Source organism: Schistocerca piceifrons, chromosome 4 (genome assembly GCF_021461385.2).
Source record: "Schistocerca piceifrons isolate TAMUIC-IGC-003096 chromosome 4, iqSchPice1.1, whole genome shotgun sequence".
NCBI classification, from domain to species: Eukaryota; Metazoa; Arthropoda; class Insecta; order Orthoptera; family Acrididae; genus Schistocerca; species Schistocerca piceifrons.
This window is the reverse complement of record NC_060141.1, coordinates 770770159-770797558: the sequence shown is the minus strand read 5'-3', so window position 1 is coordinate 770797558 and position 27400 is coordinate 770770159. Positions and strand designations below refer to the sequence as shown.

The window sequence follows — 27400 nt, the reverse complement described above, 5'->3', positions numbered from 1 at the left end:
GAATGAAACACATTTGTGTGTCAAGAGAGAAATGCATGATGCCTTCAATGACTACTGTAGCAGAATATTGCCAAGTGATCTTTCACAGAAAGCAAAGAAATTATGGTCATATGTAAAAGCTGTTAGTGGCACCAAAGTTAGTGTCCAGTCCTTAGTGAATGAGACAGGAACTGAAATTGAGGGTAGCAAAGCAAAAGCTGAAACGCGTAACTCCATGTTCAAATATTTGTTTACAATGGAAAACCAAAGAGAACTGCCCATATTTAATCCTCATACTACTGCAAAGATGAATGAAGTAAGTATTAGTGTCAGTGGTGTTGAGAAACAGCTGAAATTGTTAAACCTGAAGAAAGCTCCAGAGCCCAATGAAATCACTGTCAGATTCTGTACTGAATGTGTGGCTGATTTAGTCCCTCTTCTAATTATAATCTATCATAGATCCCTCACACAAAAAACTGTACCCAGTTCTTGGATAAAGGCACAGGTCACACCTGTCTACAACAAGGGTAGTAGAAATATTCCACAAAACTAGCATCCAGTATCCTTGTCATCAATTTGTTGTTGAATCTTAGAACATATCCTGAGCTCATCTTGAACAGAATGACCTTCTCCATGCCATTTTGAAAACATCAATCATGTGAAACCCAATTCACACTTTTCTCACAAGATGTACTGAAAGCTTTGGATCAAGGCAACATGGTAGATGCAGTATTTCTTGATTTCCAAAATGCATTTGACTCAGTACCACACCTACATTTATTGTCAAAAGTACGATCATATGGGGTGTCAAGTGAAATTTGTGATTGGACTGAGGGCTTTTTGATAGGGAGGACACAGCATGTTATCTTGGATGGAGAGTCATTGTCAGATTTAGAAGTAACTTCATGTGTGCCACAGGGAAGGGTGCTGAGGCCCTTGCTGTTCATATTGTATATTAATGACCTTGCAGGCAATATTAATAGTAAAATCTGGGTTTTGCATATGATATTGTTATCTGTAATGAAGTACTATCTGAAAGAAGCTGAATAAATATTCAGACAGCTCTTGATAAGATTTCAATGTTCATAAATGAAAAATTTTGAACCTCACAAAACAAAAAAATGTAGTATCCTAAGACTATAATATCAATGAGTCACAGTTGGAATTGGGCAACTTATACAAACACCTGGGTGTAACACTTTGTAGGGTTATGAAATAGTGTGATCACATTGGTTCAGTCATGGGTAAAGCAGGTGGTAGACTTGGTTTATTAGTAGAATACTGGGGAAGTGTGATCAGTCTATAAAGGAGATTGCTTACAAATCACTCATGCGACTGGTTCTAGAATATTGCTCAAGTGTGAGGACCCATACCAGATAGGACAAACAGGGGATACTGAATGTATACAGAGAAGGGCAGCACAAATGGTGATAGGTTTGTTTAATCCATGGGAGAGTTTCAAGATGCTGAAGGAACTGAACTGAAAGACAGTTGAAGATAGATGTAAACTATCCCAAGAAAGTCTATCAACAAAGTTTCAAGAACCAGCTTTAAATGATTAATTTAGGCATATACTAGAACCCCCTACATATTGCTTACATAGGGATTGTGAGGATAAAATCAGAATAATTAATGCACACACAAAGGCATTCAAATAATCATTCTTCCTGCGTCCATATGTGAATGGACTAGGAAGAAACCCTAATAACTGGTACAATGTGACGTACCCTCTGTCATGCACCTCATGGTGGTTTGCGGAGTACAGATGTAGATGCAGATGAAGAAGTGTTATGGAGATGCTCCAGGAACTCAAAAGGGAATCCCTGGAGGGAAAATGACATTCTTTTTGAGGAACACTACTAAGAAAATGTAGCGAACCAGCATCGGAATCTGAGTGAAGAATGATTACACTGGTTCCAACATACATTGTGTGTAAGTACCATGAAGATAAGATACAAGAAATCAGGGCTCATATGGAGGTATACAGACAGTCATTTTTCCCTCATTCTACTTGTGAGTGGAATAGGAAAGGAAATGAATAGTAGTAGTATGGGGTAGCCCCTGCCACGCTCCATAAAGTGGACTGTGGAGTATCAGTATAGACATAGATGTAGACAATCTATATTATCACAGACCAGAATGTGAGTGACTTGTGTCCACCACATCAGTTCAGGTACATTGAAAATATCATCCAGATCAGCACACACTTCATGATATTTAAGTCATGGATAATCTGGTCACTGACTACTTTTCTCGAAATGTAGCTTGGTAGATGTTTTGGACTACACTGATCTTGCAAAATCTCAAATGGCAGATCACTGACTACAACTATTATTGCACAATTCCTCCACGGTTGGACCTACAGCAGGCGGGTGTTCCAAGTGGCAGAGCAAAAATATACTGTGACACCTAACAATGCAGACCAAGACCCTACATCTCACAACTATTACAAAAGACAGCTTCTACACTGTACATAATCTGGCACACTAAAGAGACCAATGCTACAGTAAAATTAATTAATGTCCATTTCGTGTGACCATCAATGAAGAAATATGCATCAGCCTTGTCATGTGTGTACCTCCAGGACCAATGTTGCAAAGTGGAAAGCCAAGTACAAGCAGAAGTTAGTCAGTTTCATGATTTGCAGGTGAGGTTTGGCCGCATTCCCCTAGCTGGGCCGCTGTCACCCTCTAAATGTTATGGAAGGCTATTCACGGTAGTATAAAGGTGTATGTGATGGACTGAAGCACCACCACTTGCTGACATATCCAAAATGACTGCAAAAATGTTCATCAAGAATTGGTTGGTGCATTTTGGCTGCTCCCTTCACATAATAATGGGCCAAGAATGACAATTTAAGTTGACCCTCTTTTGAAAATTGTTCAGATGCGTGGCTTTCAACACCATCATACCACAAGGTACCATCCGGCCAGCAGTGGCATAGTCAAGAGATGGCATAGAATGCTGAGTGCTGCTTTCATGTATCACTATGAGACGTAGACACAAACAATCCCTCTTGTCCTGTTAGGGTTATGGACACGGTATAAAACTGGCTTTGGAACATCAGCCGCAGAGATGGTTCATGGCAAGGCTTTACGTATTCCAGCAAACTTCATTACTCCAGCATCACCGCCAGATAATTCACAGCTACGTGGTTGCAACAACTTAGGGAGCATGTCTCCAACATCCACTGGTCTCTAACTTCACGCCAATTTTCATACACAAACAGTAGACTGATTGCACTCATGTAACGCTATACACTGATTCGGAGCAAGCTCCCCTGCAACCTCCATGTACTGGCCCTTTCCCAGTTTGGTGCAGTGTGGATCATACAATCGATTATAACAGAACAGTAAATGCAACAGCGTGTCCATTGAGAGGTTTAAGCCCGCATGGGTCATACGAGCCCTTCGGATGACAGCACACCTATGCCCACTGATGTGCAGTACTCTTCCATGCTCACATTGCCAGCATCTGCCTCACGAACACTGGTTCCCACTCACCAGACATGCCTAAGTCACCTAATGTGGCTACATGCCCTTCACGACCGGCTGTGGTGTTGTGAAGTTCAAATGTTCCTTCACCGCCAGGACTCTGGACTTCAGGAAGGGAGGAGGGGGAGTTGGCTGTGTGGCAGTACAATTGTAGAGTAATCAGGTCTGATAGGTGAAGTACTTTTTCATATGGACAGACTACCCTTATTCCACTCTCTTCTGTTTGGTTTTTGGAGTCTGCGATAAATAAAAGTGGTTTTTAATACATCTGAAATTAGTATACATGTCTGGATGTAGGCAACAGTGTCCCTTCAGAAGCATGCACTACTGACAGAATGCCATCAATGGTAGCTCACTACCATGGATTTACTGCTCATTTGAAGGATGAAGTGCTGAATGTTTTATGTATTCATTACGTGGTGCACAGAAAACATCTTGTAGAAAAACATCTAGGTATAAGTCTCGATTCACCGTTACTTATAGTAGCCTCAATTGAAAAAAGATTTCATCCAATTCAAAATATGTTTCAACACCTTTGTCAGGACTATAATGAAGAAATTATTAGGTTATTTTTGCACACAGCAGTTCTGTGGCCATCAAAGGGTACATCTTCACCTGGTTTTGTAGCATTATGTGATAGTACCATACAATTTTTTGAAAGCAATAGTGAGATCAATTTTGGTCAACAGTTAAAAACAGTAAAGAATGATGCCATTTATTTGGCAGATATTTTCAAAAGATATAATAACATCAGTTTGTGGCTTCAAGGAGCTAATAAAACTATTATGGGTTACCAAAATACTGCACCATTATTTATTGTCAAAACTGAACTGCTTTATTATAATCTACTGAAGAGAGAATTTTATCATTTTCCTGAATTATCATCTAAAAAGATGATGAAGCTCCATAGAATATTGACAGATTCAGTAGCCACCTCAATGAACTTAAACTGGATGTGGAAAAACAATTAGAAGGTATTTTGAAATTGAAGGTACATGACTGGATGAAAAATGCTTTTACTGCAAATGCTAAAGAGACTGATACAACTTGCCAAGAAGAATTGTTATAAATTAGGTGTGGTGAATAATGTAACTACAAATTCAGATGTGGTGGATATGAAAACCTATGGCAAAATAAGAAAAATGCCTGTCTTATACTCACATATATGGAAAATGATATTAATTTATTGGTACCTTTCCCTACCTCATATCTTGTGGAGTAAGATTTAGTGGTGTTAACCATATTATGACCGAGCAAAGTAACCACCTGAATATTTCTGAAAGAACAGACCTTAGTTTGTTCATTACAAAAATTGAGTCAGATATTCAGAATTTAGTTTCACACCATCAGCCTCAGGAATTTCATTAATAATTTAGATGCCTAAATGTAATTTTATTGGACTTTATTCTTTTTTGTATGAAAAAGTAAATAAAAAGATTATATGCTTTAAATTGCTGTAACTGTTTTTCATACATTTTGTAAAACAAAGTTACTTCCATACTTTATAAATCACCATTACAGTGGAACCAGTGGGCAATAATAGAAAAATTTACTGCTAATAGAGATACAAAGTGGTCAGTAGATAGAAAAACATTGACTGGCCCTGCTACAGATAGTCATTTTTCCATAGCTCTTTTTGTGGGCGGAATAGGAAAGAAAATGACTAGTAGTGGTACAAGGAACCCTTTACCCCATTCCAGATGGTGGCTTGTGGAATGTATGTGGAGGCAGATGTAGACTGATATCAAAATTGTTTGTCAAAGAGAACTATACCAATTTCTGCTACTTGTATCTGTGATCTTGAAAAAAAAATGTATTCAATGCAGTATCCTGCTTCAAAATTTATAAGTGTCAGGGAAATTTCAAAATGTAAAGAACAACTACATACTGAGTGCTCTACCATATAAAAGTCTGTGATGCCTTAAGCAAATGTAGCATATTGCATCACGCGGAAAGAGGTTTTTACACCACAAAAAAATTTATATAAAATGGACAAGGAAGAAGTGCAGTTATGTGCTTTATCTGTCTTTCTCTTCTTTTTAAAGAAAACATGACCATTTTGAGAAATTCATATTAAAATTGTTACTGGGAAAGTAATGCAGAGTAATGAAAAAGACTTACAGCTGGTTCACAAGAAACAGCTTAACTCTCAATCTTACAAGTACTCATATTATACAGTTAAAAAAAAGTATAGATTCTAAAAGCAAATATAAATAGGCACTCTCTGGATGAGACTTCAGGTGTACAAGTTCCTATGAATCTAGATGAATGATAAAAGAAGACATACAGGAAACTGAAAGTTCTCAAATATTCAAAACAAAGTAAAAGACTATATCCACAAAGCACAGAGATGCATTGCACAGGGTGCTTCCCATGGTGCCACTTGTCAGGGCTTCTTCCTGATTCATTTGTTTATGGAGCACAGGTAGAATTATTGCTTAATGCCTCAGTGTGTGCTGTTATTAGCCAAATGTGTGCTGTAATTAGTCTAATCTTGTTTTCTCGGTTTCTAGGGGAGCAATACTGAGTGGAATGTGGTATATTTCTACGTTTCTCATTTAAAGCTTGCTCTTGAAACTTTGTTAGCTGGTTTTTGTGGGAAACTTGGTAACTATCAACAAGTGTCTGCCAATTCAAGCTTTTCACCATCTTGTGACACTCTCCCATAGTTCAAACAAAGCTGTGACAGTTCATGCTACCTTTCTTTGTATAGTTTCATTGTCACCTGTTAATCACATCTGGTGCAGGTCCGCACTTCTGCAGTGTGTGTCAGTGCAGTGGTGGGAGTATTAGTTTCCATCAGGGTACACAGAAATGTCTATGGATGTAGCAAGTTATGTTCTTAACCAACAGAAATTAACTACCCAAGGCTTTGAAAAACTGATAAAAATGTAAAAGTTTACTGATGACTTAAGGGCTGTACCTCAACACTACCAAAGACAACCTGATAGCTGAATATCTCTACATCTGGTAAGCAGCAACCAGTGTAAGCCTTAATCTCACAGAGAATCAAATTATGAAATTTCAAAAAACAAATATGACAACTAATAAATAAAGAACAACTGTATTTGGGAGTCATAGGAAGTTTTCTGAAAGGTATAGTGGTAACAGTCATTGTTAATTTGTGTGTCTGTCAGCTCTACTCACTTTTTTTGTTCTGGCAGCTGATCAATTATTTCCCACATTCTGAAGTTTCTAATATTTTTTCTTTGGTTTGCACTAACTACGAGCACGTACAGATATATGCTCACATCATCTCATTTCTCAGCAAAGGAAAAATCTCATTTCCCAATTCTTGCAACATAGCACTTTTACTCAGTTGTTTAAAGTAAGATATTTTTCTAGATGTATTAACAAGTTAACAAGCACTCAGTTTCATACCAGTTTATCACCAACATACAAAAATATAAATCTTGAGGTAGATTTGTGAAAATCTATATTCGTAGCAAAGCTCTGTATGGGTGTGAAACAGGGATGACAGTGAAATCAGATATTTAATAACTAGTAACATCTGAAATGTGATTTTATATGAGACTGTTGAAGGTCAGATAGATTGGTTGAGTGAAAAATTAAGATTTATTAAGGCAAATCCATGAGAAAAATGCTTAATATATAACACAATGAATCAAAGAGAAAGAATGGTTGAGCACATACAAGTCATTGCTGAAACCTGTTGTTGAAGAGATGATGAAAGGAAAGAATCATATGGCAGGCTTAGATATGAGTATATTTCATATGTACCTCGTTATGTAGGATCCTGAAATGAAAAGGACACTTAGGAGCTCAACAAACCTAGCTTAGGCTTGATGGGAGAGAAACAACACATGAACATTAATTTGTGATATATCTAAAATAAAAGCTGTAAATAAAATTTAGTCAAATAGACATTAACTAAAACTGCAGTATTTGTGATAATGGGCTCTGTTTACAGAAGCAATAATGTGCAATGCAACTGAATTACATGATCAAACTTACCTAGTTTTTTCTTGTACTGGACTGTGTAAACAGTGATTGGGCTATTTCCATCATATGGTTGTTCCCACGTCAGATTAACAGCTCTGCTTGTGTAGTTTTGCACGTGAACATTTGCTGGTGCTTCAGGAACTTCCTGAACTATAACCCAGATATCTGACTCATCACTGCCATACTGGTTTTTTGCGAAACATGTGAATGCTGAGGTATCACTCCGAAGAACATTCTTCAGTGTTATTCTTGAGTGACTACCAAATTCTAAACTTTCTTCACTTATTTCAGCTCTTGGCTGAAGATGTGTTTCAAAAGGGGTGCCACTATGAAACCATTTTATAGAGATTGGTTTGTCACCTCTTGCGACACAGTCTATTGCTGCTGTACCACCTTTGATTGCTGTCACATTCTGGAGAGAAGAGGAAAATCTTGCAGGTACTGAAAAGTCAAGGAAGGATATACTGTAGTGCATGACCAGGAAGAAATACACATACTTTTTGAGTACTGTAAATGTAAAAGATTTATTTATTTGATTTGACCTTTCATTTACATGACACTTTTTAAAGTATGCAGTCTATTGGATTTCCTTGTTAATAACTGAGTAGAATGTATCAGTTACTTCTCATGATCTGATAGGTGATGAGGTAAATATGAATATTCTTATTCATGCTTTGGTGCATGTACTAGCAGTCATTCTTTGAAGTCGTAAGTAACTCGGAGGCAAAATTAAATTAGCATAATATTATGAAAAGGAAAGTTGCTACTCACCATACAGCAGAGATGGTGAGTCGCAGATAGGCACAACAAATAGACTGTCAGAAAATGAGGCCTTTGTCAAAAATAGACAACATACACACACGCTTATGCAAATACAATTAGACTCAAGAGCCACATGTCATGTGTGTGTGTGTGTGTGTGTGTGTGTGTGTGTGTGTGTGTGTGTTGTCTATTTTCAATTAAGGCCTTGTTGGCCAAAAGCTCACTTTCAGACAGTCCTTTTGTTGCGCCTATCTGTGACTCAGAATCTCTGCTATATTGTAGCAACTATCCTTTTCATAATATTGTTACATTCCATTCTGGATTTTTCATTGTTTAAGTTAACATGAAAATATTTGAATTTTGCAACAAATAACTAGTCTCTACTTACTTTTGTAAGACAATTTAAGAACCATAATGCATATTCGTTCATACATGAAAATGGCTATTTTGTGTACTCACCATGTACTGTTATGTAAATAACTTTGTTCAGTGCCATTCCAATTTCATTTCTTGCCTCACATGTGTAATAACCCCTGTCCTCTGGAAGAGCATTTTGAATCCAGAGGCTACCATTATGAAGCACTCTGTAAGAAGAATGGAAGTAATATATGTAGACATTGTTGATCAATTACATTGCAAAGCAGGGAAAAATTACAGCTTACAGATGTACGAAAGTAATGAAATTCTACTTTACGGAGTCTTTTATATAGTTTCTGCTAATTTTCGCCACTGGGTAAGAAGACAGCTATGGGCCTGGAGCACTGCCTGCTTTGCTCCTATTTGATGGAAAGTACATGATGACATAATTCTGTAGTCAAAATCTATGTTGATCATTCTACTATTAATGCTTCCATTGCAACATGTTACACTGTACATGTTAACATTACCGGAGCAGAACTCCTACTATTTCTGCTGTATCATGGGGTTATGCCTACTCTGCCAGCAACATACATTACATCCAAGTTTTGCAGGCAGCTGACGTCTTAGCAGTCATGCTACTCAGGTCCACCAGACAGAAACCTTAGCACCAGCATAGGTCACTGGCCCCATGGACCTCTTTCTTATGCCTGTCACGTGACAGGAAGCAGGACCAACTGTATCCTGGTACTCAGGCCTGTTCTTAAGCTCCCTGGGAGCCCAATTCACTCTGTGAGCTTCCTGGGCCAGGCACCAAATGTACTCACATTTCATCCATCAGGAGCTCACTCAGAGCCAGTGCTATGCCCTCACTGCTGTCCATGTCAAGCTCTGCATCCCAGGACATTAGCGCGGCCTTCCCACCAGAAGACATTGACAACATCGCCATGACTGGTTATCATGCTCCATAATATTTCCTTTTGCTGACTATTGACTTCATACCAGATTTAGACTTTTGCTATACTTTCTGAACACTGACTGTAGCTCCTCCTCTTGGGTCCTTAACCAAGCATGCATTTCATTCTGACTGTGCTAGTGTGATATCTTACTTAAAGTCCTTGCACCGCATGTTCAGAGATCCAAGATTTTGTGACAGTCTCAGTCGCAATAACCTTATTTGTATTCTTTAATTATACAAGAAGTCTTTTTGGTTTAATCAGTGTTTCACCACAAACTTACATGAAGATAGTTACCAGCCTTTAGTCATATGTTTGTTTGTTAAGAGAGCACAATTAAGTTGCTGAAATCAGTTTGTTCATTGTAGATTCAAGTCTTAAGCAGGCAATGTTAGAATATTTTTGTGTTTGGTAAATATTCTAGACATAACGTTACTGATGTCTGTGAATTTAATGTTTCCTTCTGTTGGAGTTGACTGTTTAGGTTTAATAAACATTTTAAGTATATTCTATCTGGGTATATTTTCCTTGTGTCATCTTCACTGGATACATTAGTTTCCGTCCATATTTGTGTCACGTTTTATGCCTTTTATGTAACTGGAACTACTATACAACCAGCATATTTACAACATACTCTGACAGAAAACAGCTGCAAACATGAATACATTTCATATTCAGATCCTGCAATCTGTTCATAGTTTTGTTTTTGTCAAGACTTTTGTGAAGTGCCACAGAAAAAAAGTAAGCAAAAAATAAGTTGCAAATGAAAATACAGAAACGTGACTATGCTGATGCAAAGTGACTTTATGGACTCATCCATAGTGATTTTATGGACTGAATGATGTCCCTGAAATGGAGGAGAAATAATAGTGCATCACTGATTGAACTGTTTGGTAGATAAATATACATAATAAAATTCTTCTGGCAGTTATCCAAGTGAGATTAAGCATTCACCACAGTCTGTATCAACAAAATTATTTTGAATATTTGCATAATAAAAATTTGTGTCTGGTGTCACAGATGAGGAAGAGTTTACTTATATGGGTGGACGTCCCTCATTGAGGGTTTGTGACATAAGCTGACTGAATGCAGATTGCGTTGTTGGTGGCAGTCAAACCACAGGAGCAAAATAAGCTGAAATAGTAGTTAAATTGATGTTGCCAAGGGAAATGTGTAACATCATATTGGAATTGACTTCTGAATGGTGAACAAATGTTTGTTTTTATAGAGACAATATTTACAGGCTCAGGCATGATTTGACAATGAATTAAATTTATACCGTGTCACTATACAATTGCTCACTGCTGTGATGGTAAGTAGGGCTATGCTAGCTAGCTTGCTGTCCTGTTAATATAATCGCTGATGGTTTACTGGTAATGATTGAGTGTGTGAACCTGATAGAAGTGGAGAATCTTCTGTTGAACAGTGCCAAGCAGTATTTCAATACCCTGTCACTTAATGAGTCAAGTCCTGTGTGGTTCAATGTTTTGACAGGCATGTATGATTAACACTCACCTGTATATTTAATTTCCCGTGAGTTTCATGCATTTATAGAGATTACGTTGGGAGGACAATTACTATGAATTAGTGTCTCTCGTGAACACTTGTTGGATTCTGGTGCGAGCAATTATCTTTGATCAAAATATGATACTTCTGTATATCAACTTAATTGGAGGACCAGGGCCTGAACGATATAGTGTGTTTTTACCACTGCCTAACCAACCTCTTCTCTGGCTGTTTATTTAATTCAAAATATATGAGTGTATTGCCAAAAGTAGTACAACAAAAAAACACAATAAAGCATATGTGTGAAAAAACTTACAGAGGGATAAAACAATAATTTTAAAACTTGGCTGTTGTAGTCACTATGAGGAACAGACTAGATGCTCCCTCCCAACACCTTCTGAGCAAAGAAACACAATGGTCTAGCACCTGTTTCATTTTTAAATACCGGCACTCAATATAAAAGAAGGCAATGCACCACTCAAACCACTGGCTGTCCTCTCATTAGCAAACTGTGCTCGCTTTTCCAAAATTCAGTGTTCTGATGCTTGTAAGCCACAGGTACTAAATACTGGTGAGTCTCCTCATGTCACAACTTGGCAGTGACAGAACTTCATTTTGCCTCAGTGGTCACACCACATTTGATTTATAGATTGTAGACTGAAATGGCCATAGTTTGTCATTAGTAGTAAGAGTGCCTAGAAATAAGAGGCAACACACTGACTTGGGCTTCAAGAGTGAGGTCACTGCATGAAGAGGGGCTTTACTTTGTGCCTCTGTTGGCATTAAACAAGCCTACTTGGTTGCTAATCTGCTAAACTGTTGTCTCAACTTAAATATGAAACGGTAGCCAGTAGAATGACATCTCCTTCTCTTGATGTTGTAGGCAAAGGAAGTTGTCTTGGACAGAGTGAACTACTTTTTACTTTTGGTACAATCTCTGGATGACTTGCTGTACACTCAGGAAATCAGAGCTTATGATAACTTGATAGTTTGAACATGTCTCAGTACTCTCAAAATTGCATGTAACTCTACATCACAGACACTAAATTTGTCCAGGAAGAGCCTCTTGAGAACGCAGCTGTAGAAAACCACACAGTAGTCAATCCATATAAATTTAAAACGAACAGGTCCACTTTTATATTTCACAAACTCTAAATTAAGCCTGAGTCACTCGAGACACCGGAGAGGCAGTCAGTGCCATCTCTGGGGAAAAAATGGCATATTGTCCTTATTCTCCTGTTCAGGCTAATCTGATAGTGTTTCTTTAATTTTTATTTGAAAAGGTCATGCTGAACAGGATGATATAATGATTGACAGACACACCTAAAAGCCTCATCTATTAGAGCTTTCCAGACTGGGAACTGGTCACTGGAGAGGAAATCATTGATGACTCCTAACTGAACTGTGTCAGTGAAGATGGGAGAGCATATCAAGAGATAAACAACAAAGAACAAACCAGTAGCAGTGGTGAAGTGAATGTCCCTATTTAGAAGACACAGCCTCTGAGTAACCTGATCCCCAGTGCAAATATTAGTAGAAGCCCACAGTACATTATGGATTTTTAAGTCCACACAAATACAAAACAGGCTGAGAAGCTATGCAGTGATGTCTATGAAATATACTGATCTAAGTCTTCATTAGAAGGCAGGTACAGAGAAAATACCATCAGCTTGTATGATTTGGGCATTACTGGAATAAATGCTTGCATAATGGTGTTGAGAAGGAGAAGTGAGGAACAGTATTCATCATTGACATATGTGACTACACCACCTTCAGCTCTCTCCCCACTGATGTTTTCCTTCTATGAAGGCTATAATCCTTTGCCAAAGGAGCATCACTCTCTTTGGAATGTGGCTCCTAGATACATAAAGATATTGGCCTTGCTGATGGTAAGAGTATTGGCTCCTCCACATGTGTATTCATTTATTCACCATGTTCTATAGATCCTTTCAAAAAGTAGAACCTTCAGGGATGTGGAGCAAGTCAAGGTACACATTAACATGAGCCAAAAACTCATAGAAACTTACTCAGAATTTTGTATTAATAATAAACTACCACTAAATCCTTGGTGCTATTCACACTTATACTGTCTACATTCCATTGAGTAAATTAGAATGAAAGCTGCTACTTTGATAAAAGCTGCTATCTCCTCATTTTATTATACAGCTGCCATTGATCTAACTCCTCATTAAAGTCTCCACAAACAATGACTCTCAAGTTTGCATAACCTTACTAAAACTCTTTCTGTTTGCTTTGTGAAACATAAGACACATCCCGTAAGTGGTCTTAAACTGCCTGTACTATAAGCTTGTCTTTTCTGTTCACAACTGTGGCACAGGATTTTAAAAAATGTTCAACACAACATTTATTTATCTGAAAGACCTGGGACTTAACTCTATATTTTGCATAGTTAACCACTCCTCCTTTATTTTTATTGGTTCTACAGCAGTATGACATGTGTTTGTATTCATCAAACTGAATCTGTTCATTTCTCATGATTTCCAAGCGATGTTCTGATATGCTGGAATTCTGTTTATTTTATCATGTTGCTTAATGGATATGATAATTCCTCTGTTTTGTTTATAATGCTTCTGATGTATTGATGGTAGATTGTAAATGCAGCTTCTTTAATACTGTTATACAACAGAAATGCATTATCAAGGCAAACCAGGCCAATGTCCTATGTTGTAATAAAAACAACAAACAGGCAGAAAACTGACATTGTGGAAAGCAGACAAAATCTAAAAGATATTGACTCACCTTGTGCGAGTGAGAAGCCAGAATTGTAAGCTCAGCGACATGACCTCAGTGAGGAGAAGACATCATGACATTCTAACAGCACAGCCTGATTTCATAAGAGAGAATAGAAGTTTCACAAGACCACCTATCAGCTTGCTGATACGGTGGAAAGGCAACAAACTAAAGCCCTTTCTTGAGAAATAGAGGGATGGTGAAGACCGCTGATGAGGCTGGAAAAGTAGGTTACATTGGGTCATTACAGGCCAGATACAACATCATTGTCTCAGACAAGCAGTAATAAATAATCAGGTTTCTGAGCCGTGAAATCTTTATGTTGCAGTACACCAGCTGCAAGGGCTAACCTGTGATGAGCTACTACCATTCACCAAGATGACTTGTGCCTTCGAGACTGCTACCTGCTTGGCTGCTGTACTCAGTCACTGTAAGCTGCTGATCTCGCAACCACTCATGAGAAGACTTGGAGACTTCTACATTTGACTTACTGAGCTGAACTGATGGTGTTGGTGCACCATCAACCTGTTACAGTAATTGTGAGGTGTGATAACTGCTGCTCCCCCTGTCTAGTACTTGCAGGTAGTCATCGACGTCCCCAGTCTTCCTTTGTGAAAAGGTTACACAGTTTTTCATCTCTACACTGTGCAGAGCTGATGAGAGATTATCCAAACATACCCATTTGATGTCTGTGAGAGCCCTCTGGTTAATATATAGTTGCTGTGCTGGACAGCAATGCCTGGTGTACGGGCAATGCTGGGAACCAGTGAGGCCTACCAAACACTCGACATTGTGTTTACATGAACTGGATGTCATAGGTGATGTCCTCTGTAGATTGCTGAGAAGTTGTCAGTAAAGTCCCACGCCAATCACTGCACTGCTGCTGTCCTGGGTGCCAATATAGAGAAGTATACACAACTGTAAACTTTAATGTAATAAGTTCTTGTCCCACTTAATGTTGTATCATTCATGCCCAGTGCACTGACTGGCCTGCGCTCCATGCTCCAACACCCCAGCAAGAGTAGGGGTCTTAACCTAGACCCCTAAAATACCGTTCTGTTTTTCCGACTTGCAATATTTAGATGCACTAGTACCTGCATCAGTTGTAACTATGTCTGTTCTGCAGCTCTGTGTTTCAGATGAATTTACCCTAAAAAAGGCCTAGTGAAAATATTGGCATAGGACCTCCTTTGGTCAGATCAAATGCTTCTGGCACTTAGCATTGCTAGTAATCTCTTACCAGACAGAAAACATTTATGTAATACTGCAGTAAGGGAACCATTTCACAGCTGATATGTATTTTTGTCCTTCCTAATTTCTTAACAATGACATTATAAACCTTCAATTTACAGGGATTTTGTTGAGGAGCTACATGCTTCCCTCAGGCATACCTTGAGTTTCTTTTGCTCTGAGTGGACCTCATTATCTGATTTCTTTGAGAATACAAGATGTACATGATCTCATGGCTTAGGTATCTTGTATGATGATTTTAATTATTTTGCACACTTTGTTCTCTGTGGGGATGGTGTGACTGAGACAGATACTTCATTATTAATTTCCTTTGCAAGGTTCACAGTTGATCTCATTACTTTTTGCTCAGTGACTGCCCCAAAAAGTGTGTGTAAAGTTTGAGGCCATTTTGCATGTTCAGTTTCAAGTGCAAGTGCTTTTATTCTTCTCTTCTGACTCATCTCATGTAGTAGTGTTCACTTTGGGAACCTGTTTATTTATTGCTAATGCAGATGTTGTACTTATGTTGTAAAACTTCATATGCTTTCCTTGCGTCACCAGATGAAATTAAAATTGTAAATCGTGTATATCAGATGATGATCAATCTATACACTGAGAAAAAAGTACAGGGGACCAAGGAGGAATTTGGAAATGGAATCAAAGTTCAGGGAGAAGACATAATAACTTCAAGATTTCTGTCAGAGATTGCAAAAAACTTGAAAGGTCAGTTGAATGAAAGGTAAAGTGTCCTGAAAAGAGGTTATAAGATGAAAATAAACAACAGTAATGGAATGTAGTTAAATCAGACAATACTGGCAGAATTAGATTAAGAAATGCAATACCAATGAAAGTAAATACGTTTTGTTATTTTGGCAGCAAGATAGCTGACAATGCCCAATTCAGAGAGGATATAAAATGTAGACTGTCAAAGCGAGAAAAGCATTTCTGAAGGCATTCGTCTGGAGTGCAGCCTTACATGGAACTGAAACAATGATCATAAACTATTCAGACAAGAAGGAAATTGGTGCTTTTGAAATTCAGCACTACATAAAAATGCTGAAGATTAGATGAGTAGCTTGAATAACTAATGAAGTAAAGTTATAATAAATGAAAGTTATAATAAAATGAAAGTTATAATAAATGAAAGTGTTATTGGATTTGTGAAGCCAGGTGCTCCACTGTGAGAAGTTATTCAGCATATTGAAACACACAGTAACCATGGAAGTTGTAACTCTTGCATTATTTTAGCTGGCGCCAACGATGTCTACAAGAACGAGGCAAAATTTACTTTGTGATCTTTAAGGGAAACATTGGAATAAGTTATGGACAAGAAAGTGTTTGTAATAAGCATCCCTATGAGACATGACCTCATCAAAACATCATGTGTGAATGCAGAAATCGAAGCAACTAACCGAAAGTTCGAGAAAATATGCAAGCTCTTCAGCAATGTGACATATATTAATGCAGACAATCGAAAAAGGGAAGATTTCACTACCCATGGATTGCATAAAAACATGAAAGGGAAAGTAGCACTGTGCGATGCAGTCATGGAACAATTAAACCGAAACCAGCCAGGCTTAGTGCAGCCTCCAATTGTAGCAGCAGCAGCAATGGAATCACCAATTTCAAATGAAGAGCATATTACTCCAATGACTTCAGGAAGTTTGAAGCAGCAAGAAGAGGATCCCCATCTAGCCTAGTTGCAGTTCCTCAAATTACAACTCCAAAAATTAGAGCAGAAACGCCATCACACTACAAGTCAACTTGCCCAACACGAAACAGGAAAGAACCACAACGTTTTTTATGGCAAGTGATTCCAGAGAAATGTTGATTTCATCTTCTAAAACATCACTCTGGAAAGAAAACTTCAATTGTAAAAGTGTTAAAAATGATATGTCATGTGCAGCTGTAGAACATAAGGTAGGCCAAAACAACCTAGTAAATAAGTCATCGTCGAAATTTATGCTCCTGCACCAAAATGTACAATCCTTATTAAATAAAGTTAGTGAGATAGAAATATTGTTATCAGATGAACTAAAATAAGTGTCAGTTATTTGTGTTAGTGAGCATTGGTTATCAGAAAATATGTTACATCACACAAGGATAGAGGGCTTTACCCTTTCATCTTTTTTTTGTAGGAAAACCTCCATGCGTGGAGGAACATGCATATATGTTAGAGAGGACGTCAAACATGATAACTTAAAGTTCACTAACCAGCTAGGGGAAGAGCAAAACTTCGAAATTTCTGCTACACAACTGACAAATTTAAATATAATTGTTATTTGCATATATAGAAGCCCAGATGGAAACGTAACTACTTTCATTGAAGATCTTGAGAAGGCACTTAACAGTATAAAAATAGTTAGTAAAACAACCATCATATGTGGTGACTTTAATATAGATTTCAACAAGAACTCAAAAGACAGATTAAACCTTGAGGCCTTATTAAAAACCTACAATATACATACAACTATCAAATCCCCCACAAGAGTCACCAAATCGTCAAGCAGTGCTATAGATCAGATACTAATAAATACAGATAAATATTTATACAAATCTGGAAATATGAATACCGGTTTCAGTGATCATTATGCACAGTTTATTAAATTCCCAGTAGAGACTGCAGGAAATACTGAACAACAAATGACAAGAAAAGGTAGAAATTTTAGCAACCACAACCTAGAACACTTCAGGCACTTCCTAAAAAAAGAAACATGGAATGATATAGACAACTATGAGGACACATGTAAAAAGTTTGACATGTTCATGGAAATATTCTCCCATTATTTCAATATTGCTTTTCCAGTTAAAAACCAAACATTAAAAACTAGAAAAAGAAATTTTACATGGCTGATGAAAGGCATTAAAATATCATGTGCCGAAAAGAGGCAACTTTATGAAATCTCAAAAACACAAAATGTTACAGAAGAATTTCTGGTGTATTTCAAGAATTATAAGAGAGAGCTTCACAAAGTCATAAAAGAAGCTATAAAAACAACAAATGATCACCATATAAAAATGGCCAGGAACAAAATGAAAGCCATGTGGAAGATAGTCAGAGAACAAGTAGGAAATGAGACCTCCCAAAATGTAAATCTCCAGGTAATCCAAGATGGCAAAAATCCAGAATAAGTAGCCAATGCTTTTAATACATACTTTTCAAATATTAGGGAAAAATTACTCTCTGACATAAAATCTTCAAATAAAAATCCTGCTACAACACCATCAAATCAAAATAGAAACTGCAACTCCCTATTTCTTACTCCAATCAACCCTAAGGAAATTATACTATCAATTAAAGAGTTAAAAACAAAATTTTCAACAGGTTTGGATGAGATTCCAGATTATGTCATTAAAAATGCAGGTGACCCCATTGCAATACCATTAGCCCACATTTTCAACAGTTCATTAACAAATGGAGTCTTTCCTTCCTGCTTAAAGACAGTGAAACTGAAACCACTGTTCAAAAAGGGTAAGAAAGAAGACATAGCCAATTATAGACCTATTGCCTTGCTATCTACATTTTCGAAAATTCTTGAAAAAATTTTTCATAAGGGGTTGCTAGATTTTCTAGAAAAGTGCAAAATATTATCCACAACCCAACATGGCTTCCGGAAAAGCCGATCAACAGAAACAGCAATATACGAAGTTTTGGGTGAAGTACTCGAAAATATTGATAGTGGACAAAAAGTAACTGGCATATGCCTTGATCTGTCAAAGGCTTTTGACATCATAGACCACATGCTATTGCTGCAGAAGCTTGAAAGAATTGGTATCAGAGGTATGCCTAACAACTGGCTTGGATCATATCTTCTTACTGACCGCAAGCAAGTAGTAGAAATACATTTTCACAAAGAAAATAAATCAACAAGACACTATTCTGATTATAAAGCAGTAAAATATGGAGTACCACAGGGCTCGGTACTGGTCCCCATCCTATTTTTGATATATATAAATGACCTAATATCAACCAACCAGTACCATAGCACTATCCAGTTTGCAGATGACACAAGCATACTAGTCAGTGGGAAGACTGCAGAGATACTACAGACAAGACTGTCTGAGGCAGTAACAAATGTTGTAAACTGGTTCAACCAAAACAAACTAATAATAAACAAAAGTAAATCAGTAGCATTAAAATTTCATAATGTCAAGAGAAACACTGAAGAGGATATAAGAATCCAGATGTCAGACACAGATATTGCAAGTGTGCCTAATACAAAATTTCTGGGGGTCTGGCTACAGGATAATCTTAGATGGGAAACTCACATTGACAACATATTAAAGAAGCTAAGTAGCATGTGTTATTTAATGAGAGTGCTAGAAAACTGCTGTCATAAGGACTGTCTAATGACAGTTTACTATTCTAATATACATTCTGTCCTAAAATATGGGATCACTTTCTGGGGTAACTCGCCATCCTGCCAAAAACTCTTCAGGATGCAAAAAAGAACAGTGAGAATCATGGCTGGAATAAAAAGGAACAAACCATGTAGAACATTATTTAAAAGGATGGTGATTCTTCCCCTTCCATGTATTTTCCTATTTGAAAGTGCAATGTTTATAAAGAAATATACAATAACAAATCCTAGTATCCTCCTCAAAAATGAAAATGTTCATCATCATAACACAAGACAGAAAACTGACTTTCATGTACTGCATACAAAAACCAGTTTGTGCCAAAAAGGAACATTACACCATGGAAAAATTATCTACAATAAATTGCCAAGAGAAATTAAAGTAAAGACTGATGTAAAAATTTTTAAAGCAGCATTAAAAGAATATCTGTTGACACATTTCTTTTACAGCGTGGAAGAGTTCCTCCAAAATCCTCAAGAGTTTAAGTGATGATTATGCAAATACTGTAACCATTAATACTGGCCTATAAATACATTCAGATGTAATTCTCAAGTTTCTAATGGGGTTCAAGTATAAGTTGTATACCAACTTGCCCAGTGTATGAAGTAAAATTCTGTGAATGTAATTCTCTAGTGTACATGTTAATTCATAGTGTAGAAGAGTCCTCAAAAATCCTTAGAGCTTAAGTGAGGATCATGCAAATACTGTAATCGTTAATATTGGCTTATACATGTATTCGGTTGTAAACTTCAAGTTTCTAATGTGGTATAATTATAACTTACACATTGACTTGCCCAGTATATGAAGTGCTGTAAAATTCAGTGAACATAATTTTCTAGTTTCTAAAGTGTTTTAATTGTAAGATATACTTTGACCTGTCCAATATCTGATGTTCTGTACTGTACATGTAAGATTTACTGGACCAATAAATACAATACAACAATTAACAACTGAAGCAGTATTTTCAACCTCTGCTAATGAAGAGGTATTGAACTGAATTGGGGAGAAAATAAATTTATGGCATAACTTGACTAAAGGGATCTGTTGATAGGATACATCCTAAGGCATCAAGGAATTGTCAGTTTGCTTGACTACATTAACCAGATTGAAATAGAAGTAGGTTTCAGAGATAGAGAGCACATGGAGAGCTGCATCAAACCAATGTTTGGATTGAAAACCATAATTTTAGTTCTCTTATCTTCTTTTCTTCCATGGATATTGGATAATTTCTGCTCTAGCCAGGTAGTTCTTCAAGCATTCCAGACATGCCTATCGATTTGAGCATGCCACTTCTACTTCTACTTTTACTTCTTCTTCTTCTTCTTCTTCTTGCACTGTTGGCCAAAACCCTTTGCATCCTGATGTGGCATGTTTGTATATCTGGCTCACTAATAAATACTTGGGATTTGTGATGAGTGATCTTACCACAGTGTGAAAATTGCCAGCCCTAATATATTTAACGTGAATGAAAGTGATGCCATTTTTTGCAACTCACTATCAGTTGATTTAGTGATAATATAATGCAGACTTTCATGGTTGGTGATTTTCATTATATGGACATTAGGCAGTGATCTAAAGCTTGTTTCTGTGCCTAGTGTTATGCTTCCTAATGCTAGAGACATCATCACAGACTTTAAACATGCTGTTAGTATTTTCAAATTGAACAAGCTCTGCAAGGTAAATAGTTTTAAATGTAACAGCACAATAGTCGGGTTGTGATGTCAACAGGTAACTGCAGATCACGGACTCATGCCCAATCATTTCTGTTAAAGTTGTTTTTGTGCTTTTGAATTCCTACATCCTCTCTGCATATACCAGCATAATAATGATTCAATCTTGATAAAACTATAGCATCAGAAAAACTAATTTGGTGGCCTTCTGGTCCCAGTGCATGATCTACTACTGCTAGTTTATTCCTGTTTCCCAGACAACATTTTCTCTTGTGTTCTTTATGCTGAACATTAATGTATCTTTCATTTTTGGATGTACAGGCACATCAAGAAAATGATAGAATCTTATGGCTCAAAGACTACAGAAAGATCATACACAAAGAACACAAAATTTCCTTCCTGGGCAGAAAAGAGGAGCAATTAAAACATAGGTGAACAGGCTAAAGGAATCTCCAGAGGCGTTTTAAGTCTGAAAATAAAATATCCTTCTTAATAGTCTCTGATGATGTCTCAAGCATCAGGAGCTAGAATTTTAATAAAATTGTGATATGCATGTCATCCCTGTTATTGTTTTCCATAGTTCATTATGCCATTTTTGAAAACATTAACATAGATCCCCACTTCAACCACAGACAGCTGCATCCAAATGTTTAACATGTGGAAACTACAATACTACAATAATGGAAATTTCAGGATAGAAACAATACATAGGAAAAGAGGAAGTACAGCCAGTCACATACAGCTTGTTGATGGGTGATGCATAAATACAGACAGAAGTACAGAGACTTAACTAGCATTTGAGCTACTGTTCTTTTCCACTTTAAATATGCACATTCCCACACACAATAGCAGGAACAAATGAACCTAGCCATAATGAGTGTCATTATGGCCATGGGTGGAAAGCCAGTGTGTCTTTTCAATTGCATCTGTGTGATTGTGTACTGAAACAGGAACTGGAACATGGCATCTCAGATTATGAACTTTCACACTGGTATGCAGCTAAATTTTCCCTATGATAAAATAAATCTGAGTATTTGTGTTTGCTGTAGCAAGTAAGGTGAGGTGATGCAAGAAATGAAGTGAAGGGGTGAAGGAAAGGAAGAGATAGGGACAAGAGATTGATTGACAGGAACTGGTACAAATTGGAAAGTGCTGCTAGGGAGTGCTCACTCTAGTTGTCACAGGTATTAAGTGTCCTGACCACATGACCAGTCCATCAGTTACAAGGTATGTGATGAATAAACAATATGATACTTTGTTTACAACAAGACAATGTTCCATCATGCTACATATACAGGTAACTTTTCACACTTCTGTGTAATCCATGCTGTAGTAAAGTTAAAAATTTACTGATGGTATATTAACTACACTATCCTCTGTATTGCTTCTCTAATAACACTATCAGATGTATATGCAAATGGCTCTTCAGTCTATCATTTAGGAGACACCCCTCATAATTACCCTCATATTGTCTTACTTGTTGTACAGCTGTGGAGCAGACAATAATCACTTATCTAAGTAAAACTCCAGAAAACTGTAACAGCAGACAGATTAAATTAAGAACTTAGTAAGAGGCATAGTTAAAAGTTTTAGTTATCACTTCAAAAAAACAAGCGGCAACTATGAAATATCATGGTGCTGTTAGTCCTTCTCTATGCATTTACTCTTCAATGCAACATGTTTTTCCCTATGAATGACGATTTGTTGGAGAAACTGCCTGCAGAAATGTGCATTTTGGCTGTTCAGGAAATGTTCTTCTTTGAAAATTGCCTTATTTTCATTCTGAAAATGTGTGGATGTTTTCTTCACTGGGAAAAACAGGAGAATACAGAGGCTGCAGAAAAATTTAATAGCCCAAAGAAGCAGCAGGTGTGACTTGAGTCCTTGAGTCCTGAACAGAATTCAGCTGGGGCATTGTCATGGAGCAAACACACCCCACTGGCAGCTTCTGTTGGTGCTTCATTTGGACAGCCTCTCATACCCTCATCAGATGTTGGTAGTAAGCTACTTTGATGGTTTACCCCTTACAAAGATAACCTGTCAGAACCACATAAGGCAATCCCACACAACATTCAGCATCACCTTTCCCAATGATGGTCGGGTCTTTCTTTGCCTTTTCTGGTGATGGTAAACCAAAATTTTCCACTGCTTGCTTTGCTCCTTTATATAAGGGTCACAGTGTTATAACTGGCATTCATCCTTTGTGATTAGGCAGCTAAAGAGGTCACCTGGATTGGCCTGACACAGCTGTAACATTTCCACTGCTGCCTCAGTTTGGTGGGCCACTTGAATGGGTGTGGGCAGTTGTGGAACATAACAGGCACTAAATTTTTCAATGTCCATTTTCACTTTTTCCACAATTGCCTTGATTGTCATATGCCAATTTTTGATCACCATGCTTTCCACTTCTCTCACAATTCTATATTGTTGACAGAGAGATTGTCTGTCCAAGGTTGCACCAAGTTTCCTAAAGTGAAGTTCCCAGACATTTCCCTGGTTTCCAGACACAGTTTTTGCATTTTTCTCTGACAAATTTTGAGATCTGAAGCGTAAGTTGAAAAAAGAAAATTTAAGGACTTCAGTATTTCTGAACGTGTTATTAAACTCTAATTTTGAATGAACAGCAATTTATTGTCTCCTTTATAGGTTTTATGATCTGAAGAGTGTTATGTCCATTTATTTACAGCCATTGTGCAATTTTTCATTTGAGAAATGTATGAGTACATAGTGTACAAACTGTTGGCAACTGCCACAATTTTCTTCCTAGCACTGCTGGTACTTTCTCTTGAATATATAAACTACTTCCAAAACACAAAACTGCACCACAATAAACAAAATGAACTCCTGAAATCTGTCACCACGGCTTCTAGCCCATTGAGCTTTCACTGGAGTCCTGGGTCTGCAGATGAATTACAAAAATCCACTGGTTTATGCCTCATACAAACAGACCCAGCCTGCAGGCAGATTGGAGAGACTTGATCCTTCGGTCAGGACCCGCATATTTGTAAAAAATGATGGGCTTCAGATCAGTGAGTCCGATCCGTGAGAGGTACCACAGAACTGGCTCACAGTTCTGGCCCATCATGGAAATCTACTCATTTGAGGTCAGCTATTTACACCCATAGTCATGGGCCGTCAACAACATTTTGATGAGACTGCAGTGATCAGTCTGTGCCACTCTCATCAGCAGCTGCTGGGCTAGTGGCATGCAGCAGTGGCAGTTCTGACTGCAAACTGAGGGGAGCAATGGGGAGAGGAGAAGCAGGAAGGATGGAGTAGGGAGGAGCACACAACACCCAGGAGCTTCTCAGCTGCACCCAGACAGTGGTGATGTGTCGTGTCTCTGTAAACCAACCATTTATCTGCTGAGTCAAAAAATTACATTGTCCAGTGTTTTTTTTTTTTTTTAATTTCTCTGACTTCCCTACCAGTTTGAAATTTCTGGTTTCCAGAACTTGTGGCAACCCTGTCTGTCACTTCATGCTTCATCATTTCTGTCACTTCATGCGTCATCATTCAGATGTGTTTGACTACAACAAAAGTATCTGCAGTATCTAACCACTGTGTCATTAGATAGTGAATTGTTGCTGTAAACTTCCACCAACTCAGCATGGATTGTTGCAGCATTGTTTCCCTTCAAATGCAGAAAATGAATTTCTATGTGATACTCGATTTTATCATAGGGCTGCACCATTTTATGGTAGTGGTAGCAAGTTCCTATTGAATCAAACTGCTGAGGTCATCGGTCCAAGTGCCATTTTGTACCAGGGTTGCAGATATGTAATTGTAAACAAACAAACAAAAAATAAGTACACACTTTGATTTTGAGGTGATAATTGAAACTTTATGACTACGCATCATATACCTTCTTACCCAGTGGGAGACTATATCTTTTCTTCTTTGATTTTTTAATTTTTCATATACTACTCACTTGAAATTATTTGTTTCGAAGGTGTCATCTTGGTATAATGATTGTGGCCTGTCTGACTCTCTTTTCCACAGTATTGTGGGTTTTGGTGAACCATCAGCATCACAGGGTACAATTACGGAGTCTCCCATCAGAACACTAACATCTGCTGGTTCGTGTAACCAGGATGGAGGAACTGTAACATTGAAAGCATAAAAAATATCAAAGGAAAACATCTCTATTCAGGCAATGTTTTATACAGAATTTTTTACAAATACAGACATTCAAAGTTAAGAATACTAAATAAAAAGATGAGGAAAGGCTACCACTCAAAAATTCCATTATAATCTCTCACAGATACTCAAATGCAGCAACAGAAACAATGACCTGTCAGCCTGAGCAATAACTCTTAAACAACCAGTGTCTTTGTGGCTTCAGGTGGAAGCATTTAAGTGTGTGTGTGTGTGTGTGGTTGTCTTCCTTCATTTTTATTTATTTATGCAGATAATTTTTTAAAGCCTCTGATATGTGGAATTAACTAAATAATATGTTGAAATGTTACTAAGACAAATCATTTTGTATAGAAGGTGACAAATAGTTATGCATATGAAGTTTCAGAGACTGCGGTAAAGAAATTAGCAACATAACCTGAACAAACACATTACTCTCATTTGTTTCCTTACAAGAATTTTAATATCTGTTCTCTGTGGCGTGATCCACCCACGCATCATTCAGATTAGTAAATGCCGGGGGATGAAGAGCAACACTATCACAAGTAGCTTGACAGTTCTGTACTTGTATGCTGTAGAATTCTTCTGTTATGGTTTCCCAAAGTTCAGCCAAATTACATATGTGATGTTGATATTCTTTGTCCTTTAAAACACCCTATAAGAAAAAGTCAAGTGGCATCAAATTGGGAGACTGAGCTGGTCACTCAAGAGACCCACATTGACCAATGGTTCAGGAATGTTTCGTTCAGCCACTCTCGCACTGGTATGGCATGATGTGGCAGTGTTCCATCTTGCTGCCACAACAGGCCACTAAAGGCTGGTCATGCAGATGGTAAAGGATGCCTTTGAGATTTTGGCTTTCCATAGCTCCCTTTGCATGCAAAGACTTTGAGCAGCTTTCGAAGTCTCGCATCATCTTAAATTTCAACAATTTGTAGTGTTCCCTATTCTTAACACACATCTGACAAAGAGGCACTGCTATTTTGTCAGATCTACTAGTAGCAATTTATTACAGTATGCATGTTCATTGTATATCAGAGTATTAGCAGTAGTGTTCATATTGATTGTGCATAATCAGTTTGCTGCTACTAGGGGGGGGGGGGGGGGATGTATGCTTTTGTTATAGTCTCTGAGAGTGTCCTGAGGAATTATTATACCTAATTTATTTCTTCACTAACTCTCACAGATGGTAGCTAGGAGTTCATTTAACACAGGCACATCGACGTGTCCCATCATTTTGACTATTTGAAAATATATTTCATTAGACTTCAATTTTATCCTTAACAAAAGCGGTTTCTCTCAAAGTATAACACAATACTCTTTTTTGTACCTAGCCATTGATCATCATTCACAGAATATTGGAAAATGATGTCACACTACAGTGGAGATTGTTAACAATTACTTGTGTGGCTCATTCTAAAATATTGCTCAAATATGTGTAACCTATGCCAAAGGGGATTAACAGGGGATACTGAACATATACAAAGGGCAATATGAATGGTCGTAGGTATGTTTGACTCACAGGAGATGATTAGGGAAATGCTAGGTAACCTGAACTGGCATATCCTGGAAAGCAGATGTCAACAATTCTGTGAAAATCTACTTAGCAAATCTTCAAGAAATGGCATTAAGAAAAAAAATCAAGGAACATACTACAGCCGCATATGTATTTCTTCTGTAGAGACTGTGAAGACAATATTACAATAATTACATGCACACAGATGCATTTAAGCAGTAATTTTTCCTGTGATCCTTCTGTGAATAGAATGGGAAGTAACCTACGACAAGATAACATGTGAAATACCTTTTGCCACAAGTTTCCCTGTGCTTTGCAGCGTATGAATGTAGATGTTTATCTAATATTGTGGCCATAAACTGCATACATTTGCCTGGATGCAGTGAGAGAGCAATCTCCATTTTCTACTTTTTAAGGACACGTATCCATTTATAACCTGCTGCGATTTTAATTCTCTTAGTTAGTGAGTTACTTACATGTTCCATGGATCATTTTGCATGATAGATCATAATGATGTGGAATGATTCATTTTACATTCACTTCACAAATTAGTTTGTACATATTGTTACATTCTGAATGTTTCTAATTTTTTTCCATTCTTTTCTTTTTTAATAAAGAATGAGACAGATATACAGATGTGAGTTAGTACACTACCATTTGTGGAAATTGCAACACCAAGAAGGAAACACACGAATTCAATTAATTTAATACCACAGGTTA

The 27400-nt window shown here is 37.4% G+C and overlaps 1 protein-coding gene across 1 annotated transcript in view; it reads right to left on the bottom strand.

The window, feature by feature from the left end:
* Positions 1-27400, bottom strand: part of LOC124796163 (Down syndrome cell adhesion molecule homolog) — a 151134-nt gene that overhangs the window by 70460 nt on the left and 53274 nt on the right. Inside the window, exons 4-6 of the mRNA XM_047260254.1 lie at positions 24959-25130; positions 8658-8782; positions 7449-7877 (exon numbers count right to left, since the gene is read on the bottom strand). Coding sequence (XP_047116210.1) covers positions 7449-7877; positions 8658-8782; positions 24959-25130 — 726 coding nt within the window. The remainder of the gene's footprint in view (positions 1-7448; positions 7878-8657; positions 8783-24958; positions 25131-27400) is intronic.